This window comes from Engystomops pustulosus, chromosome 3 (assembly GCF_040894005.1).
Source record: "Engystomops pustulosus chromosome 3, aEngPut4.maternal, whole genome shotgun sequence".
Lineage (NCBI taxonomy): Eukaryota > Metazoa > Chordata > Amphibia > Anura > Leptodactylidae > Engystomops > Engystomops pustulosus.
Window position 1 is genome coordinate 98539042 of NC_092413.1, and position 22313 is coordinate 98561354.

Sequence of the window (22313 nt, forward strand, 5' to 3'; positions counted from 1 at the left end):
TGAAATAACCCTTTTAGAATGATACATTTGACCTGTCCTTGCTCTATACATAGAAACATGGCATTTGAAAATGTAAGAAAATTAATTTGACGCTAACTCTAATAATAGTTCATAAACTTGTTGCTCCTCAGTTCAGGAATAGCTGAATATAATTTTATAAGAAGGGACGATAGATATTCCATGATGTATCTAAGGCTAGGAAAAAGCTAGCAGCATGATACAGGTATCATTGGAATTGGTGTCAAAGGCTCTCTCCAGCTGTGCTAAAACTATCTCTCAAGTTACTGTAACAAATTATCAGAGATTTATTAAAACTTTTTTTTAAAACGGTTCTGAAACCCTTCACCTTGTAACAAGTTTGGTATGTTTATGGTGCACAGCATTGCACCTGAAGAAACCTGTAGCTAAACTCTGATCACCTACCTTGAGCTTTTCCCAATGGAGCAAAGCTTAAAAGTAACACAGAGAAAAACAGCTGTTAAGAATCCAAGAATCCATAGTTGGTTTTGACAAGCATAATTTATGTTGCTGACTGGACATTCAGGGACATCCCGGTTTATGTGCATTTATAGAGATATAGAAGTTTTTTCAGTGAAGTATAATAATCATATATTTCTCACGTTCTGTTTGATTTTCCTATTAACTGTAGAATAATGAGAAATATATGTTCCCTGTAGTAAATAGTTTTGGCTACCACATTACGTGCTTGTTTTCTTGCATTCTTGCTTGCTGGCTATTGTGAGAATTGAGAGGGGGTGGTGGGAGAAGACATAGGGCTAAATGGATGAAAAGCTGCAAGTCTGAAGCCATAGCTTCTATCCGTGAATGATTTCCTTGTTTAAAGTGAATAAGAGAAAAGCACAGCACGAAGTGCAATAACACAAGATGCTTTAAAATCCAATTTGAGAATCTTCCTCTAGATAAGTAGGGTTCTCCTGAAGATCACAGCATCCTTGTTATAGAGTCACCATGCCAGGTGTCTGGGGATTATTTGAAATTGCAGGGATGTGCCACAAGATTGATGGCTGGGATCTCTAACTGGATGTTTACAACCAAATGGAAATTGAAGTTTTTGATATTTTTTTTTTCTGTTTAGGGTCTTGAGATCTGTGAAATTATTATTTTTGTACACTCTTCAGCCTTTTAGTAATGTAGGTCAAAATGAAAATGTAAATGATTATGCGCCTGCATGCTGCTATTTAATATTTCTCACTAGACTGGGAATGTTAATTCAGGTTATATCAAGACTAGTCTATATCGTAGGAATAAACCTTTTTCATTGGTTTATAACCAACATGGCTAAAGTATGCGATAGAAATGTTCATATTGACATAAAATGACATGCTTCATATTCTACTATATTGCCTATAATGTTTGACTTCACCTCCGCATGTAAAGGCTACAATACATGTGCAACTGTCTAAAAACTAGGTCATGCAATGTGATCTCTTTACATTGGCCTGGCCGATATTGTTGTATTTTTTTAAAGTAAAAATGTAAATGTCTGTATTGTCCTTTTTCTGCAAATTTTTGGCAATAAATAGAAACCGTTTACGGAGTAAATCAATGTTTGAACGTAGCCCCACTCCACTAGCACTGGATGGATCCGTGTGTGCTGGGGAAAACCTGTAACTGATAACATTCACTAATCACCTACTTAATAGCAGAAGATAAACACAACATAGAATCTATGAGAGAGAAACACTGTAGAATTTTATTAGAAATAAATAAAAAAGTATTGACTAAAGCAGACCTTTTTGGAGAAGTGTTCTTCTAGGATAGAGTTTTAGGTGGCTCACCTTGGCTTACTTATTCACTTAATGTCAAGAACAAAGCTGTGCTGGTAAATGTAGAAATGGGAAAGGTTTTTTTTTTTTTTCGCCAAGACCTCGAACTTTTCTATTTTTGCAGAAGAGACATGTCCGCATAAAATACCAACGTACAATTTGTACATTCTTGTATTGCTTAATATGTAAAATAAGACACAGGCGCAGTGATGCTTTGTTTTTTCTTTCATTAGGAAACGAAGACTCAGTGTGTGCGGATTGCAACCAAAGGTAAGCATAGGTCACCTGCTTGTCAGTGACTATTTGGTCTCTACTATGTAGGCTGTAAACTGATGGATTGTAACCAACTTGTATGTCCTCACTTTGATGGTCATGTGCTTGTTTTAGACTTTTACAGTCTCATTGAGGGATGAAAACAGAATTTAGGAGAGATGATAAATTTATTTCTAAAATGTATGCTCTGCATGGTCCTGTTCTTGGGAACAGCTGGAGAATTTGAATAACGCTGTAACATTACTCACAGATAATATCCTGTTTTTTTTAAAAGTTCCTCTGCTAAAGCAAGGAAAATAAGCTTTTCAGAGTATTTTTTGAGTATACTTTTTGTATACTATTTTGCAGTTAAAAGCTGAAATAACTTATTAGAAACATTAAGCAATTAAAATGTTTAAAGAGTAAATTTCTTGTGTATAGGTTTACTGTTCTTGTTGTGTTTGCCTCAGTCCATTGCCATACCAAGCTCCCTTTAAAATTCCTCTGGTTGCCAATGATATCCAACAATGGTTGTAACCCCTTCTCCCCTGAGATATATTTCGCTACTCACACGGCAATACAACATATTAGCAGCCTGTCATCAGCATAATAGATCAGAGTTAAAAACAGCAGAGACTTAAGTAAAGGCACATTGGCACATTGTTTGTTTTTTTTAGTATCCTATCCGTGATATCGATGAATAGCAAACTAAACCTTTATTGTCTATATGCTCATTGGCATGTTGTTGTTTTTTCCCCACAATTTATTTTCCGCTGGAAAATAAATTGGAGCATGTGCCCTTTTTTCATTTATGGTCAACAAACTTCAATAGAAGTCAATGGGTCCACCCAAAAGAGAAGTAGCACATGGATGGCATCCATATCCAGTCACTAGTTTTATCAGATGATGCTGGGGAACAAGGTGTTAATCTTTTTTTTTTTTTTTTTTTGCAGAACTTATGAATGTGACAAAAACAGATACAGAAATAATACTTTTTTTTTTATATAGCAACGTAATAAAAAAAAAAAAAAAAAAAAAAAAAAGGTGCCAGAACAATTTACCGAATCAACTCATGTATAAGCCGAGTTTTTCAGCACAAAAAATGTCCTGAAGAACCTCATCTCGGCTTAAATTCGAATCAGTAAAAAAAAAAAATTGCATACTCACCCTCCGGCGTCACAATGCTTGCGCGGTTCCCAATACTCGCCAAAGCTCCTCTTCTGTTTTCTCTATGCTGTATTAGCCGGCAGAGACGTGTCTATGCACCGGCCGGTAGATCACGTGGATGCGTCTCTGCCTGGTGTCACAGGAAATAGAAGACTGAGGAGCCGAGTGTAACAGTGGCTTGATTTCTTAACCCCTTCCCACTCAGCACCGTACATTTAAGGTGCTGTCCTGATGATGGTTCAGCTCTTGTGTTTAGCTGATGGCTGACATCCCCATGTTACACCCACTGTCTGAGCGAGCTCTGTTCACGTCTGTTAACCTGTTGAATGGCCCGTTCAGTGTAACCACGGTATTTAAATGGCTTAAAACCGTCTCAAGAGGTGCTGATAGCATCTTATTGGACCCCAAAGTTGCCCTAGAGGCAGTCAGACAGACAGGATCTTATAGGCTGTGTGCCAGCCTATGCATCTGCATAAGGTGACAGTTCTAATACCCTGCAATACTGATGTATTGCAGGATATTTTGATGAACAAGCAATCAGACGACTGCTTGTTCATATCCCGTGGAAAAAAAAAAAAAGATAAGAATGCTAATAATAAAAATGTTTAATTTTTTAAAAATAAACAAATTAATAAAGATTCCCCTAAGCCCCTTTTACATATAAATGTTATATATAAAGGAAATAAAAGTGAAAATCACCATGCACACTTCACATATCGTGTCTGTAACGAACCCGCACAATGAACGTCGTAAAAGTTAGTTTTATTTCCCAAATTGGTTACTATATATCTGAAGAGGAGATGATTTTTTTGAAATGTATAAACAAATACAAAACACATTAACCAAAACTAACCACATACAGGAAATGCTACAAAAAAGTCTCAAAATCAGGTTGCTAAGTTAAGTGTTCAAAAGTTATAACCATAGAAAGCGATACATGTCAGATTTACAGAAAATGGTGCAGAGTCTGTACAAACTGTCTGCGTCTGTCTAATCATTCTAAATGTTTTATTTTTTTAATGTAGTCTGTTGGTTGAAAAAATGTATGTTCTTTATCACAGACAGTAGTTGTTACTGTGTGGACTATTTATTCTCATCAATACATCTTTCTCTTTACGGGTCTGCATCCTGATGGTGCATGTTGTGTTAGAGGGAGGGGGGGAGGTATCTACACTTGGGTTCCGCTACTGAAAAAATGTAAAGACTTGACTAAAGTACACAACTGAGAATTGGAGCAGATTTCCAAAGGAGGGAAGCAACCTTCATGAGTGCAGAAATGAATTTTTCCCTGTAAGGCATTATAGCTGCATTCATTATCTTAGTATCACTCTATTTCTTATTTTCTGAACTAGAAACCTGAAGGTAGTATATAGAATCCGTGCACATCTGACTACCCCCTACTATAGTACATGTTTCTTCAAATCATTTCTGGTCTAATTAAGTGTGTGGGAATATTCTTCAAAAGTCAATAGCTGCACATGCCAGGATGCAATTAGAGCTCAGTTCGCCGCTGCCTTTTATCTACCTGTGGTTTAGGGCTACATATGCACAGAGCAGCTCCTCATTTCAGGTCTTCCATGTAAATGATCCATTTGATTGAACATGTAGTCTAAATAAATAATGCTCATTTAACTGTTTGGTGGGCACCTGTGCCCATTAGGGAAATCGGCACATACTTCTGCATATATTTTCATATATCAATTGAGACTGGGTATATTTCCATGAGGCTGGGTTCACACCTTGCTTTACTGTTGTAAATTTTACTGATTCAATTCTTTATAGCATTACTGTCTGATTAGTGCAATGCATTTCAGATGTTACCCAATAGCTAGTCATTTGGGTCAAAGAAATAGCCATTGGCCTACTTGTAAAATCAGCCCTAGATTCAGATGAACAGAGGTGTGTCCCCCTACTTAGTGAGCCAGGGGAATACAATAGTGAAGCAGGGAGGCTTCAACTCCCTGCTCCAACATTGAGCTGCTATATTTGGTTCTGATGCCAGCAGGAACAATGTCAAGTTATCACTTCCCCTGCTAGCTTGAAAGGAAATCTGCCATCAAAATCCATCATGATAAACCAGAGACACTTCCTCATAGATCCAAGCACTGTGATTGTGGTAATCTTCTTATAATTATTCATGGCCTTCTTCCTTCTAAAATCAACTTTTAAAATAATGTTTGAGCTCCAGGGGCTACTGTAGTGATCTGTTATCTGGTTTCACCCTCCCCCCTACTTCCTCAGCACTTGTGCAGTGAGCTCTTCCTTCCTACATCACTTCTCAGTACTAAGGAAGCAGTGGTGAGGGTGAAACCGTGTAACAGCTTGTAAAGCCAGATGACCTAATTATCATAATTTAAAATGTTTTTTTTTAGAAGGAAGGAAGCCATTGATAACAAATATATGAAGATTACCACAGTCTTGGTGCCTGTATCGATGAGTAAGTTTCCCTGGTTTATCCAGGCTTGTACAACACCCCTGCCAATACTTGGTGAGAGAGGTAGTTGCGAACAGTGCCCTTTAAAGGTTAGAAGCTGACAGAGGGAGATGCGAACCCTCCAGTAAGGTTCTAGACCTGGTCATCAGGGGTTAACAGCAGTAGATCCTGCCTGAACAGGCAAGAGTTAACTATACTAAAATTATTATTCAATTCTATTCCTTTATGTGAACTGGAGTGTGATTGGAGAGTGAGCCACCACCTGATCAGGGAATAACCAAAGCCCTGGACAGGAAGTGGCAAGGCCTCTTAGTACCCAGCTCCTGACTGAGGAGCACCTCTTGGAACCCTGCTCTCTTAGAGAGAACACACTTCTTAGAGCACATGTTCTTGCTACAGGTCTTCTAGGCCTCAGCTCTCAATATAGAGCACAGACTGTCAGTGACCAGAGAGATAGTGTGACACGCCTCCAGTGCCACACACAGAACACCCAGGACAAAGCTGCAGCTTCCATATCTGGACACAGCTACATCCCAGCCTGCACCTATTACAAGGCCGGTGAATCTGCTCCTGAGGATCAATCCATGACCACTCCAGTAATCCGGAATCTCCAACAATCCGGCATCTGTAACCAGATCGTTTGGCTTGTTGCCTGCAGTTGTTCGAATAAAGAACCATGAGTTATTTTTGCACAAATTTGCCTCCATCTGTTCCCAAAATAAGTCTAACTCCAAGGGAGCCCCATTCTTACCAAGGGACTCATACTACGGACATAAAAGGGGTTGGCCCAGGGAAATTCAAGTACATCAGCCTCATCATTTTCTTGCATACACCACCTGCTGGAGACCTGCCAGGCTGTAGGACAGCCCTCCGGTCCCCATACCAAGCACTGTGACATCAGCATGCCTAGCCTGCAACTGCCAGCCACTCCTCCGGTATTCTGGGTCCCGGCTGCCTCCTTGCCCCAAGAAAAGGCTAGGCCCCGGTGGTGGGGGGGGGATTGCACTTGATTTTTGTGGTAGATTTCCTTTAAACTTCTTAGAGCAAAATTTGAAATTGAAGTTATTATAATCAAGAATAAGCTTCATTATTGGATTGCGGACAGTTTATTTTGTGGGGCAGGGTCACATGTCAAGAATTATAAAATATGCGAACCACTAAGTCGACAAAAGAAAAGAATATAATGGACATTTAGTTATTGCAAATACAAATATGGTGTTACTAAAACATATGGCCAGGTAAAAAGCCATTTAAAATCGTGCCCACCACAGATGGACCGGATTTCAGTGATAATTGGCAGTATCTGCATGAGTATCTATAAAGAAAAATGGCATTTATTGATCCGTAATAGGTTAGTGAGCAAAACACTTAAAAAATTAAAATCTATGCTGAAAGATATGAAATAGTAATTTGAGTATAACGGCAGCAATTCCTTCCATGGGATGTCAACCCTGGGGAATCCACGTCTTTAATAATCCATTATATTTTGTTAGGCAGTCAGTTGTTCTACATACGTTCATTGTCTTTAACCCCTTAACGCTCTGCGCCGTAGCTCTACGGCGCAGAGGTATAAGGGATGTATGAAGAGGGCTCACGGGCTGAGTCCTCTTCATACAGAGGTGGGGGTTTTTGCATATTGCACAAAACCCCCACCGCTAATAACCGCGGTCGGTGCTTGCACCGATCGCGGCTATTAACCCCTTCAACGCCGCCGGCAAAGTCGCCGGCGGCGTTTAAAAGACGGCGGCGCGTGGGCACCGCCATCTTTTTTCCGATCGCCACGCCCCCGAACGTCATCGGGGGGCGGCGATCGGTTGCCATGGTAGCCTCGTGTCTTCTTTTGACACGAGGCTATCTGGCAGCTGCAGATTCGTTACAATGAGCCAGTGGCTCATTGTAATGAATGTGCTGCAAAAATGCCATATATTGCAATACAGAAGTATTGCAGTATATGGTAGCAGCGATCTGACCATCTAGGGTTAATGTACCCTAGATGGTCTAAAAGATAGTGAAAAAAAAAATAAAAAAAAAAGTTTAAAAAATAAAAAAAATTAATAAAATATTAAAAGTTCAAATCACCCCCCTTTCCCTAGAACGGATATAAAACATAATAAACAGTAAAAATCACAAACATATTAGGTATCGCCGCGTCCCAAAATGCCCGATCTATCAAAATATAAAAACGGTTACGGCCGGCGGTGACCTCCGAGGCGGGAAATGGCGCCCAAATGTCCGAAATGCGACTTTTACACCTTTTTACATAACATAAAAAATGAAATAAAAAATGATCAAAATGTCGCACAGACCTCAAAATGGTAGCAATGAAAACGTCGCCTCATTTCGCAAAAAATGACCCCTCACACATCTCTGTGCGCCAAAGTATGAAAAAGTTATTAGCGTCAGAAGATGGCAAAAAAATTTTTTTCTTTTTTGTACACATTCGTTTAATTTTTGAAAATGTATTAAAACACAATAAAACCTATATAAATTTGGTATCACCGCGATCGCACTGAACCAAAGAATAAAGTATGCATATTATTTGGAGCGAAGAGTGAAAGTTGTAAAAACTGAGCCCACAAGAACGTGACGCACGTGCGTTTTTTTTTCAATTTTTCCACATTTGGAATTTTTTTTCAGCTTCGCAGTACACGGCATGTTAAAATAAATAACATTACGGGAAAGTAAAATTTGTTACGCACAAAATAAGCCCTCACACAGGTCTGTACACGGAAAAATGGAAAAGTTATGGATTTTTGAAGTTGGAGAGCGAGAAATGAGCCGGAAAACCCTCCGTCCTTAAGGGGTTAATGCTGGCTTTTGTTTTCAATCTATTTATTTTTTTGCTTACTTTTTTTTTTCATTGTAATACCTCTTCCTGCATGCTACTGCAGGGCCTTTAGCCTTTATCTATAATACAGGAATGTAATAAAGTTGTTGCTAAGCCTCTAACTTCTTACAAGAAATAGGATAGCAGTCACTGTCACTGTGAAGGGTGTCTGTTTGATCATTGTTCTTCAATCCTGAGTTGTTCACTCTGTCGTATGCAATTCAAATCAGCATTCACTACGTCGCAATAGATTTTAGTCAATGCTTAATATAGTGACCTATATTCCTAAATATAAAGTGTAAATAAGGGTTTGGTCATATTAAGTTGAATATCAGTTGTATGAAACATTGCACTTACTGTATATTATTTAGATATATAGAGTCTCTTTGTAGTTTATATAAAATTCAGATTTTTCTGTTTTGTATAGTGGTATATTTTTCTGTACTTTTTATATAAACTTGTGAGGTCATAAATAACCCTGTCATGCTGTACTGGAAACAAGTTGTCTTTCAGAAGACAAATGTAAATCGAGCTCTTAATGCTCCTTAGGCACCTTTGGTACACGTCCACGCTCACTTCTTTGCTGAGCTCCACCCTGTCCTGACTTTTCAAAATCATTTGGGCAAACTACTAGGCAAGACCTTAAAATGTGAACCTGCAGTACGTGAAATGCAGTCCATTATTCAAGTGAACAAACATTCAGGCATTCAGTTAGGCTGTGCCTCTACTAAAGACTGGCCTTGTGATATTCTTTCGACCCCAAGTCACTATGTACAGGCATCAACACCCTGCAATCTTTTTGGAAGAGTAGTAGTAGACTTGAAGAAGGCCGTTGCAGATGATTTATATGATGTAGAAAAATTGGTTGCAAATTCTAAATAGTAAATAATATTTGCTCATCATTGCACCCGGTCTGTACTTTCTGCCTTTGCTAAGAGGGAGAGTGAAGAGAATCCTATTCCAGTCGTAATGTGAATTGCCTTGACCTTTGGGATAGAAATGGGCATTGCTGTGGTGAAAAGTGTGATGTGGCACATATTTATTAGGTCCCATGATGCCTGTGTGCACTTCTGTTGGATTACTCACTTATACCTTCACAGGTACTCTGGAATTTTTTTCACTTTTTTTTTTTTGAGTAGAAGACCGCAATCAGAAATCCAACTGATGTTTAAGCCGTCATGTCACACAGAAGAGATGCAAATTTCATCAAGTCCTTAAGATGATCTCTAACCTTTCTTGTCGCTGGTATCGTTTATCATTAATCAAGAAAGAGCCGGGGTCAGGAACTCTCTTCAACATTTAATAGATCCTTTATCATTAAAATAATTTCTCATAAAAGATTGGATGAATTCATCTTTGTCCTGTAACCATAGGAATAATGAGTAGGTTGATATTTAATTACCCTTCTTATCTATGATAGTGTACAGAGTTATCACCTTGTACCAGCTATCCTCGTATTATGGTTTCTGTTAATGGACCCAGTGACATTCCTGGCTTTTTTAGGACACACTTGTCATATCCAATAGCTGAGAAGTCTTTCAGGGGTCAGTCTGACTGTTTAACTCTATCCTGTACCATATACCTTGTGATAAATACTTTCCCATTATAATAGTTTATATACATTTCTAGTAAAGGTGTTTGTAATTGCTCCTCAAGCGCTGCATGCTATGTAGTGGTTTAATGCTTTCCACTGGAATGAAATCCTTCTAGATCTCTGTACACTTGTATCCTGTATCATTTTGGTTATTATACTTGCATACTTCCTGCTGCGTCATTTGCTCTGCAGGAATTGTGTAAAGTGAAGCTTTAAATCACATCTTCTAAGAAAATCTTGTATCTGTAGCTGTCCTACTAATGCCAGTTTGGTGCTTTCCTGCTGAGAGAATATTTCAGAGCAGTGGTCCTTGGCAAGTGCTATTAACTAAATCACCACTAAAACAAGACCAGCTCTTCTCCTGTCTAGAGTGTTTATAGTGGTTCATAATGATCCGGTTAACTCCATCGCTGCTGTACAGTCCAGTCTCTTTAGTAGACTATGGACATTCTTAGACATTTCTTTATTTGTATAAACCGGCAATTTAATAACTGTATTTCACTTCTCTATTTGGTCACAGTTACTGGAGTAGGCACTTACAAGAGTTGAAATTTCTTTATTGCTCATCAACCAGATCAACCTGGCAAAACCAACTGGTTTAGGCTACATGCACACGATGCCTGCCGGGAAAGGAAGAGAGCGCTGATCACCCCCGTCCCTCCCTTTAAGAATACACAGAGCGCTGCGCCATATTCCGTAGAGAGATAGGACATGTCATATCATTCTACGGACTACGGTAAGGTGCTGCACGTGTGCTGCAACGTACCGCTCCTGTACGGCGCTGCAAGGCCATTGAAGTGTATGGGGGACGTATATACATCATTTATACGTTCGTTTGAATGTAGCCTTACATTGTGGTTTTCATTTGCCTATTAACCCCTTGATTGACGTAGCCATTTTTAAGCTCAAGTCTCAGACCCATTTTTTGTTTTCTGACATGCGTCACTTTATATGGTTATAACTTTTCGAACACTGTTACCTATCTATGCAATTATGAGATTTTTTTTTTCCCCCCTCACATGTTGTACTTTGTTTTAGTGGTATATTTTGGATTACAGGAAGTACCCGGGTTACATACAAGATAGGGTCTGGAGGTTTGTTCTTAAGTTGAATTTGTAAGTCGAAACTATATTTTATAATTAAAGTTCTAGACAATTTTTTTTGCTTTTGTCCCAGTGACAATTGGAGTTTCAAAATTTTTGCTGCTATTGGACCAATGATTATCAATAAAACCTCATTACAGACACGTTACAGCTGATCATTGCAGTCAGGGACTATAATAAAGCATTCAGAGACCTTCACCAGAGGTCAGAGTGGACAGAGGGCTCCGTCTGTAACTATGGGTTATCTGTAAGTCGGGTGTCCTTAAGTAGGGGACCGCCTGTATAAGTTTTGCATTTATTTATAAAAAAAAAACAATAATAATAATTTTGAAAAGTTTAACATTCTCAAAATTTAAGGCAGGTAGTTTTTACCACCTAAATTAATTGCTGTATACATTTTCCCACGTTTGCTTTACATTTTCATAATTTTTGAAATGTCTGAATAATGCATTTTTTAACGAACTGCTTAAAAACGGCCCAAAAGCAGGTTCAAAACGCCATGTGTGCCGCCGGCCTAAGGGTGTTTGCATACGTGGTGTTTTGGGCAGTTTTTAAGCACTCTGTTAAAAACGCATCTGTTTTTCCGTTTTTGTCAGTTTTTCCCCAATTATGATAGTTGGGAAAAGTGTTTTTTAACGGGCTGCTTAAAAACAGTCAAAAACGCCACGTGTGCCACCACCCTAAGCCCCCATAGCTCCCGGGTCCCCACCAGCACTGCACTACAGAAAAAGTAGACGGCATGTAGACTGCACCATGTGAACAGGTCTTGAACGCTCACGGTTCCATGCGGTCTCAGAATCTGGCTAAATAGGCAGCCACCGTGTGCGATCTCTTGTGATTTAAGAACACCTGGGCCAGATGGGGCAGAGTGCTGATCCCATTGACAGCATACTCTAGACCTTGCTTCATAAACTAATATGATGCAAGGACTCCCTGTCTGATACCAAACTGCAGTGTGCGTTTTGTTAGAACTGTTCGTGTTTGCACTGCTATTTGGTTGGCATATTTACTTTGATGCATGAACTCCCATTGACTGCACTGCGCACTCTATGGTATCTGAACAAAACACGGGTCCATTTCCACAGGCATGTGTGCACTTGGCCTTACAGAGTCATGTTGCTGTTTGTAGAAATTTAACAATTTTGCTAGTCAGCCTTCTTAAATGTCTGAAAGTTTTTTGTTATCTGAATCCTGTTTTTTAATTTATTATTTTTTCTAAATTCTGAAAAAAATTCAGTTCTACTAAACCTATGTGTCGTGTTCTGCTATATTGAAATTAGTGTAGCATAACTGTAAATGGTTGCACATTCTTCTGTAATGTTCTTTCATTATACTGATTCAGTTTTGACTAATTAAGGAAAATGCCTGAGTATATGAAGACGCTGTACTCTACTCATTTATTCCTCTAGAATCTCCAGTCACAGCAGTTATCAGCACAAGAAGCTTAATGCTGCTGATTGAATATGCATGCTAGCACCTAAAATGAGCACCGCATATCGGCTGAAATAGCTTCTCTTAATAGCAAAGTCACTTTAGGGTGTATTCATACGTGCCAATTTTTTGCTGTTTTATCATACTTCTTGAGTGCCTTTTGCAGAGTGGTGCAAAAACTGATTTCAAATAACCACAGCATTTTTGCTAAATTGTATGCAACTTAAATCTGTGGCAGATATAATAAATATACATGTCTATAAGTTACCTCCTTTTTTTCTACTTGTTTTAGGGTCACACCCACCACTAGCGCTGTGTTTACAAACGCAGTGCTAGCACACGGGGGCCGGTCTTGGCCCTATGGCAAATGCATTTAATTGTTACGAGGTTGACACTGCGTTTGTGAATGCGTTATGTGTGACTGCGCCCTTATTGTATAATCTCATTGAAAACTGTTGATCCATGAGGTAACAAGCATTTTAATAATACAAAACACTTGTTACTGATCAAATGTATTTCTTTGGAAACACATAAGCGATCATGCCAAGCACCGCCCACGGGGGTTTACCTTGTGATTCTGAACACAATCAAAATCAGAAGTGGCTTTACCCCGGGGCGTATCAATATCTTTTTGCAACCACCCTGTATTATACTTGTGTATATTCAAACAATATATAAAACAAAAGTGTAAGGGTGATGCCACATGTGCCGTTTTTTGTCCGTTTTTAGGCAGTCTGTTAAACGCATGTGTTTTTGGAAAACGCATTTGCTTTTTACAGAATTTACCAATTATCTTAATTAAAACTGGTTGAAAAAAAAATGATGCGGTTTGAAAAAACGCATGCATTTTTCAACAGACTGCTTAAAAACTGACCAAAAAAGGGGTTCAAAATGCCATGTGTGGCATCACCCTCACACCCAAAATTGTGGAATGTTTGCAGTAGAATTGTAAGAACAGCTGTGGATATGATGGCAGTGGAAATACTTTTAAGGCCCAGTCCGCGGGAATAGAAGTTGTTGGTCAGTTCCTATGCACCAAGATCAGTGCTGTGGATGGGGACTACTTTCATTATATGTACAGTCAAACAGTTGTCGGTGTCAGTGCTGCTGTTCAGCCTGCAGACTGGGGACTTCTTAGTTCTCTATAATGTAAGGACTGTAATGTTCTTGTTCTACGGGATATGAGCAGCAAACCGGTCCAATTCCTCAGACTGTGCACGTTCATGTGCAGCTGGCCTCACTTTGTAGATTCTACATTTCACTTGGTAAACACTTACTCAATAAATCATCATAGTTTTATCACTTTCATGTCCATATTTAGTAGAGACAACTTTTGCAGCTGCTGTACAGAATAAAGTCTTTCAAATGTGGACATTACTTTTTTTTTTTTTTTTGCTTTTCTACTTTGCAAAAACTCCAGCAAGTTGAATGCATAGGTATTTACAAGCCCAACTGCGTAAACATGAGAGCTACAAATTAAGAAAGGATATCTGTCAGACAATGCTTTTTCAGCTGATATTTATTTTCCCTGATCTCCACAAAAACACTCATGCCCAGCTTTGCACAGGATGCTTCCTTTACATATAATTTAAAATACTATTAACATTAGAAGCCAAGGAGCTGCATAGTTGGTGGCAAATAATGGATATACAGGCGGTTCCCTACTTAAGAACAACTGACTTACATACGACCCCTAGTTACAAACGGACCTCTGGATGTTGGCAATTTACTGTACTTTACCCCTAGGCTACAATAAACAGCCTATCACAGTTATCACCGGTGTCTACAATGAAGCTTTATTGTTAATCCTGGTTCTAATGACAATCCAACACTTTTAAAATCCAATTGTCGCAGAGACCAAAAAAAAAATTTGGCTGAGGGTTACAATGATAAAGTATAGTGTTCCGACTTACATACAAATTCAACTTAAGAACAAACCTTCAGACCCTATCTTGTATGTAATCCGGGGACTGCCTGTACATCTTGAGACATAGGTTCACATCTCTGTTAGGCTACATTCCCACTGCCGTGAGCCCGCCGCGCCGTAGCACGGCAGGCACACGGCAACGCGGGGAGAGGAGGAGGAGGAGGTGAGCACAGCTCACCCCCGCTCCTCTCCATAGCAATGTGTGGCCGTGGCGCCGTAATACGGGAAAAGATAGGACATGTCCTATCTTTTGCCGGGCTACGGAGCGGTACGGTTCCGCACGTGTGCTGCACTGTACCGCCCCCGTAGGGCGCCGCGAGCCCATAGAAGTGTATGGGGGACGTATATCGGCCGCATATATGTCGCCCGTATATACGTCCCCCATACTCTAGTGTGAATGTAGCCTTAGAGAGTCTTTTCACTATACCTTATCTCTGTTGCTGGAAAGATGTATTTCACAATAACTGAAGACCTAATAGAGATGTGAACTGGGCCATATAGTGCACCAACTGCTTGTTTGACTAGGACCGTTTTTAATTGCCTCTACTAAATTTGATCAACTTTTTCTCTGTGTTATAATAAAATTTGATCCCAAAATGCTTATTTTGTTGCTTTTTCTAATGGTAGAAACTTACATGACAAAGATTAATGGCAAAATCCCCAGGAAGCCAGGGTAAGAGAGAAAAAAAGGTCAAGGTCCAGGCCTTTCGCCCAATTTGCAGTTCCACAGAACACTTGACCTGCTTCATCCAATGATTGGACTCCTCAAACATACCATGTCACTTTTCGGGGCACTATTACTGGAAATGACCCTTGTGCTGGTCAGATCCCATGGACCCAGCATCATCACGTGCAGACAGCCTTAGTCTAGATTAATTGTAGCTTTTTTTCTTGAGCAGTTGTGAAAAGGGTTCTTTTTCAAGCACAAGAAATGTATTTTCTATACTCTCTTTATAACTTTTTTCCTAGGATGACACAAGCCACATTACTCTGCATTCCTGCATATAGTTGAGCCTCTTGCCCCTTCGGTGTCCCTCTTATCACAGCAATACAATGTTTAAACCCTTGATGCTCTTTAATGCCTTCCATATGTCGCTCTAAAATCCTTCCAAATCTGTAAAAATGAGAAACAAGAAGATAGTTTGTGAGCTCAGGATGATGAGCAAAGCTCTGAGCTGCTTGAGCAGATAAAGATTTGTCAGTTGGATCCCTAATACTTCTAAACCATTCGCATTGTGCAGTGTTTTCCCAATTCATCCTATTATGTTGTAATTCATTCTATAAAGAGAAGAAAGTTCTACTTCTACATCAAGGGCATATAGGCAGCATCTGTGTCAGTGCCTGCAGCCGTCTCCTTATGGACCACAAACCGTAGAGCTTTTCTTGTGCATCTGCTCCAGGGCGCACAGACTAATGACGTAACTTCACGTAAGGCATATTCTAATGTTCATCCGCAACATTCCTTCAAGATGTATTAGGTTTCTAAATATTTTTCCATTAACACCAATAAAATGGTGTGACTCTAAAACAGTCAACATGCCAACGTGAAAGGTTTCTGTAGTATTCTCATTTTTAGTAGCTTATGCTGAACTTCACCCTCATAAGGTTCAGATGAGATGCCATTATGAAATCATTTGCAGAGGATCAGTGAATTGTATGAATAGCTTGAAACCTTTGTCAGAGTAGTGCTCCAAATATACCCTGTAGGACTACTGAGAATTCCTCAGCATGTGCCATGCAGTGCTTTTTGTGACAAACTCATGAAATAGCTGCCAGTGGATCATATTTGTAATGGGTTTTAGGAAGGACAAATAGGAAGGACGTCAATTTCCATTTAAGACTTTACACAAAATCAATTAAAAAGCAATTGCAATACTTCTAGTCTGATCTAAATGCAGAAAATCAAAACATGTATAGCTTAAGAAATTAAGATCTAGTGTAAGTTCAAGTTACTTGTGGCCCATTTACAATAAATATATCAGTTTAAACGGTTTTCCTACAATGAGTGATGTTGTTACTGAAGAATATGTCTATTGAATACTTAAAGGGGTTAGCCCCTTTACCTCATGTTATTTCTAATTGGGGGCAGGTTATGAGGTAATTTACTGTAAAGGAACATGGCACACGGCGCTGTATGCCGGGCAAAGATAGGACGTCCCATCTTTTCACGGCTATGGAACAGTACGGTGTAGCTCCATATGACGCCGTGTGCCCATTGCCGCCCTGTGGGGATGTATATCTTGCGTATATATGTCGCTGTAAATATGTTCCCACTACGGTAGTGTGGATGAGGCCTAAGGTGTACTTTGTAATGCTTAATTTTAAGGGTACATGTAAATTTACTTTTTTATTCGGCAAGGGGAACAAAACAAAATTTATCATGCTACCTTTATTCTATAGGAACACCATGTTACAGTTATGGATAACATATTATATTATCAGACAAATCATACTAAGATGCCCCTTGAATTAGTCAACTGAAAATAGGAAAGCTTTCACTTATTAACTTTTCTGGCTGTCTATATCTGTAACTTCAGAGGTCTTGTCTAATGCCTTAATTTCTGGTATTCTAAGGTTGGTTAAAAAGAAAGGAAATATGTTACATACATAATATATCTTTGTGTATGCATGAGTATTTTCTACAAGAAACCCCCCTTATAAACCTTTAACAACCCATTAAGGACCCATAATAAACATGTTGAGTATGCTCACATCTCAAAATACAAATTTATAACGGAGAAAAATGGCCAAATGTCTGAATCAACACTTTTTTGCCATCTCACTGCACATAAAAGTTTTAATACAAAGTTATCAAAAAGTGCCCAAAATAGTAGCTCTTCCCACAAAAAGTTATATCTTACCGATCAGGTCATGACATTGCTATTATAAATACACTTAATATTTTATACATATATTTGTGTATACATATATATTACAAATTCGCTTCACTGTGACATGAAACTTCTTTGTTCACACAGCCTCTTCCATTATTTTGCTATATTTCAGTGCAAGAAGTTAACAAGAAACCTGTATTATATAGCTGTATTGTTGGACATGTCTTACAGCTGGCTGCTTGCAGCCTAATCTGAGCAGCAGACGGACCTGTAGATAAATTATCTCCGATAAAACATGCCTGCTAAAAATTCTAGAACATTTTGTTGGGTTTCTAATCTCAGTTCACGTTTCTATTGAATTATACTGGGTACGGTTATAGAATAGAGTGTTTTTTGGACTATTAAAATATAGTAGCTATTGTATGCGAGTCCTGCTAATGGATGATATCAGTACGTCAAAAAGCCAAAAACATTTGCTTATAACATTTTGCTGTAGTTTTCTTTTCTCCTCGATTTAAATGTGTAAATGGTGAAGCTCAACACATGGATTCGGATATTATATTGTGCCAAACAAGAAAACTGCAAGGCTGAATGACAGGGCTGGAGCAGGTTGTACTGCCTGAGTACTACATATTAAAACTGCTGTGATGATAGATTCTTGGCTCTCTGAAGCTGAGCCTGTGTTGTATAATTCTCTCTGTTTTGTCTTGATTCATTGCCCTTGTGCTGTACATGGTAATGGATACACTGGATGTTAGTGTCCAGGACATTAAGCACAATCCTTTTAAGTTTCTTATCTATGTAGGGCTTTCTGAAGAAGTTAGGCTGATGTCTTGGAATCTGTGTTGATATATTTACATCACAATTCAAATAACAATACATCTTAGGACATTCCTATGATAGTGAACAGTATGTGTCCATGAATAATTTATCCATGTGACACGGATGGCTTAATGTTGGTTTTGCTTTTTCATTTTAGTCCACTAGCTATTGGTTTTTCAACAGCCCAGAATTCATTATATTCTGCTAGTAGTGTAGATTTGTACCGTGTGAGCCATGGAGAGCAGAAGATGTGTGAAGAAATCAGATGATACTTTTTTGAGGCTAATGGAGTATATTTGATGTTGAGCTTTCGCGAATATTAGTTCTCTTCGTCAGACATGAAACAGAAAATTCACACTATACACACTAGGCAGTGATCATCATAGGATATTTTTTTTTAAAAACTCAGTAGATTGATTTATACAGGGACATCGTATTTATATCCCTCCAGAGAATATAGAGCTTCTGGGGCCATATCTCTCATACAGTAAAAAATAATCATTTTGAGAGATCACTGGTGTGAATTAGCATAGTCTCAAAAGCATAGGTAATTTATTTTACTGTACTTTTATTAAACATCTTGTCTTTGGTTTTATTTTAGCTGCTGCAACTGAGGAACCTGAAGTAATCCCTGATCCTGCCAAGCAAACTGACCAGGTGGTTAAAATAGCTGGCATCAGTGCAGGCATACTGGTGTTCATCCTACTCCTACTGGTTGTCATTTTAATAGTTAAAAAAAGGTAAGTGTCCATAATTATTTTATTCCATATATTTTGGCATTCGCGTCAGAACCTAAAGTAAAAACAGGAATGTATAAAGAAACCTTTTAAAGATTTGGCGGACAATTATCATAGACGGCGCTCCTTAAATAAAGGTTCTGCCCACAAGCTGCTGCACATCAATATGGCTGGAATTTTTGATGCACCCGTGTAACATTTGGTTGGTAGGTTATTAAAAAGTAATGGGTAGATGGAAAGGAGTATGACTGCAGACTCTGCTGAGGTGTATAGTAACAATAGAAATAAAACTGAGACACATGACACGTAACACAAACATGTGAACATGTAAATGTCATGCCCTGCAATTATATCCACAGCTACTTTTGAGTTAGCTGAATTAAGACCAATAATGTGATTTATAACAATATAATTGTATAAGATTAGTGAGATAAAATTACTTGCTTCATGGGACTTCTGCAAATGGGGAAAAAAAATTAGCCTTTTTAATCCAGCTTGCTCTAGTTTGTGACTTTTATACATTTATACAGCTTAGTTTCAGGCATCTCTGGGGCATCACTCTGCTCTTGGATAAATATGAGAAAACCAAGTATGAAATAATTATTTGTATAGGTCACGTTTTCCCGTAGCTACAATAAAAGTTGCTCTATCACGATCCACACCACTGCGCTAATATGTTATTCTGTTAATCTTCCATCTACTACTACAGTCCATTTATAACTTTCCGTCCTCATCAGAGAGGACCTGTCTTCTCCCCTGACATTTCTGTTTTCGTTAAAACTAGTATTCTCTCTATTTTTGTAGAACTGTGTTTTACTGTTATGCCTACCAGAAACTTATGAATAAATGGACAAGTGGGCGTTAACCATTCTGATAAATAGTGTTAGTCTGACCTTGGCAGCTTGTGTCACCATGTGAATGGTAGCCCCCAATTGAAATTCCTAGATTTCTTGTTGTAACAGAAATGACATAATGCAATATGCTGTTTTGTAATCACTGCTGTGTATTCACAAATGTGTATCCTGCTTTCCTTATTGGGCTGTATCCCTATTTGATTTCTGTAATGTTTGAAAGCTGAAAATGAAGTAATTTCATTGTTGCTGATCTATGAAAACAAGTAATGTGTCCAAGTATCAAGAAAGCTGCCATTCAAACTTTGAATTGTAGGTCCCCCAAGATAGCATGGCTATTGCCTATTAAGTTTATTAAACAATTGATGGATGCTTTAATATGTATTTTATGTTATGCATAAATGGTTAACTATTCATGTTTATGAATTGAAAAGTTTTTTTTGTACTGTATAAAAAGTTTTGGCAAGACAACAAGTGCCATTTTATTTGCCAAATTATATTGTAATGTATAGTTGTATCTCTGGTGCCGCTTGCCCTTCTGCCATGTTTAGGTGCATGATTTTTTGGCATAGGTTTTACAGGTTTAGTCGTCTATTATTTCGGGGGGAGGGGAAATATAAATGAAACAGCACCACCCTGTGGCACTATGGTGTAAGACGGCCAATAACCTTTATTAATGTTTGCTCAGTGTCTACATTATGTAAGCTTGGCAGCATGCCCCGCATATAATTGAACTTTTATTGATAATCTTTCTATTTTAGGCATGTTCGTAATATCTGCTTGCCCTTGTCCTAATATGTCATGTATAACAAAGAACAGTAGTCAATGTTTCTGCTTAACCAAAAACGCCTTCAGCTTACCTGAGAACCTCAATGTGATTGTGGATATGTTCTCTTTTTCTGATTGGACTGATTAATTATTGCTTTTTACTATTATCCCTTGGAGATATATAACATGGCGAAGGAACTTCTGCATTAGAAGCATTAGGTATGCTCCCGGTGTTGTGTGCAAGCCAGCTACCCATGTGCTTCCATGTGTTCATCTTCTAGTTCTTTCTTTTGAAGACTTATTTATGTTGTTTACCCTTGTAGTAATATTGTACTTCTAAAAAGAGTTTGGAAGAAATTGGGAAGAATCCCTTAAAGTGTACCCTTTGTCCCATGCATCAGCTGCATATGGGTAGAAAGCTGCACTTTACTCATAAAGTCTATGGAATCTATAGACTGGCCATTTGTACTAGTCCTATAACACAGAAGCTGCTGTTCATCAGTCACATCATAGACATATCTCATATTTTGTTATACAAGACTTGCTTTGTGTTGCTGCTGATACACGAATATATACATGTCACTTTATACTTTTGTTGACTTTAGTAGATGGAAACAAATAATATACATATTAAATATATGTGTATTTATTTCCATGCTAGCACATATCAACAACTATTTGACTGCTATACAGAAATAGAGTGTTCGAGTTGGTACCATCAGAAGTAGAAAATAAACGGATGATTGGAAGAATACCACATTAATGAAAAACAGTTTGCAGAACTTTGTAGTGTAGGGTTTTGTTTTCCCCTACTCTGCCTGAGTACCCTGTTCTGTCCAAGATGGGTTTGCTCTGCCTTATATTAGGCTCCATGCATGTGACCATGTGTTTGTTGCGCCAGTAAATTGTATGTTTTTTTTTTTTCTGTGACCTAAAAAGCTGTGAACTACCTCAAAGAAATATGATATTTGGTACTATTAAAATGCATTCATGGCATATGTAATGAGGATTCAGAACACACCCTAGTGTAGTAAATCTATAAAATTGATTTTTGGCCATAGTTTGTGTTAACTTTGGTAAAATGTGTAATCCATTGGGAAGAGTGGTGTGAGAAGAGGCTGTAATGAAATACCTGCTTGTCGGGAAGTTCCTTTAGGAAGCTAATTGGGCCATTAGTCTCAGATAAAGTCTGGAGTATATTGAACAATAGAAGAGGTGGTTAATGACATTGTATTAATTGGCTGTCTTCTGGCACAATACATAGAAATGGGCTTGTATAGAATAATTAAGATATTTCTTTTTCTCAATTATCACATATGTGCATTTAGTAGCTGGGATTTTTTCTCCGGATTTGTTCTCAGGATTAGTAGTGTCTGTTCATGTGTATGCTTCATAGTAGAGCTCTCTTCAACATCACATGAGTAATGCTACTTGAATTACATTTTAATAAGCTGCCCTTCCCTGTACACCTTTGTCATAACTGAGATCATCATATCCTTCAACTTAGTAGTGAAGTTAAATGAAAATAAAATCTACTTCCATAGGATTTTTTTGTGGAAGTATTCTTAATACGACTCTGATGGAGTAAATACTGTCACAGCTGCAAATTTACATGCTCACATTAATCTGTATGTGTTTGTGTTAGCTAAACTCATTGCAGCATGTGTTCTAGCTCTGACAGCTTCACAAAGTTACATCATGACACACAGTCCCAATCTTCTCTAATAAGGAACATCCAAATTTATAAAGGGTGTAGCCACAAGCTCCGTTTTTAGGATG

At 38.4% G+C, this 22313-nt stretch overlaps 1 protein-coding gene across 22 annotated transcripts in view; it reads left to right on the top strand.

The window, feature by feature from the left end:
* PTPRK (protein tyrosine phosphatase receptor type K) overlaps nt 1-22313 on the top strand; it is a 233579-nt gene that overhangs the window by 156730 nt on the left and 54536 nt on the right. For 13 of the 22 annotated variants that reach the window (XM_072141567.1, XM_072141570.1, XM_072141572.1 and 10 more), the window contains exons 13-15: nt 2021-2057; nt 18780-18918; nt 20712-20753. In XM_072141567.1, coding sequence (XP_071997668.1) covers nt 2021-2057; nt 18780-18918; nt 20712-20753 — 218 coding nt within the window. The remainder of the gene's footprint in view (nt 1-2020; nt 2058-18779; nt 18919-20711; nt 20754-22313) is intronic. The other 9 variants (XM_072141587.1, XM_072141575.1, XM_072141576.1 and 6 more) reach the window with 1 other exon arrangement.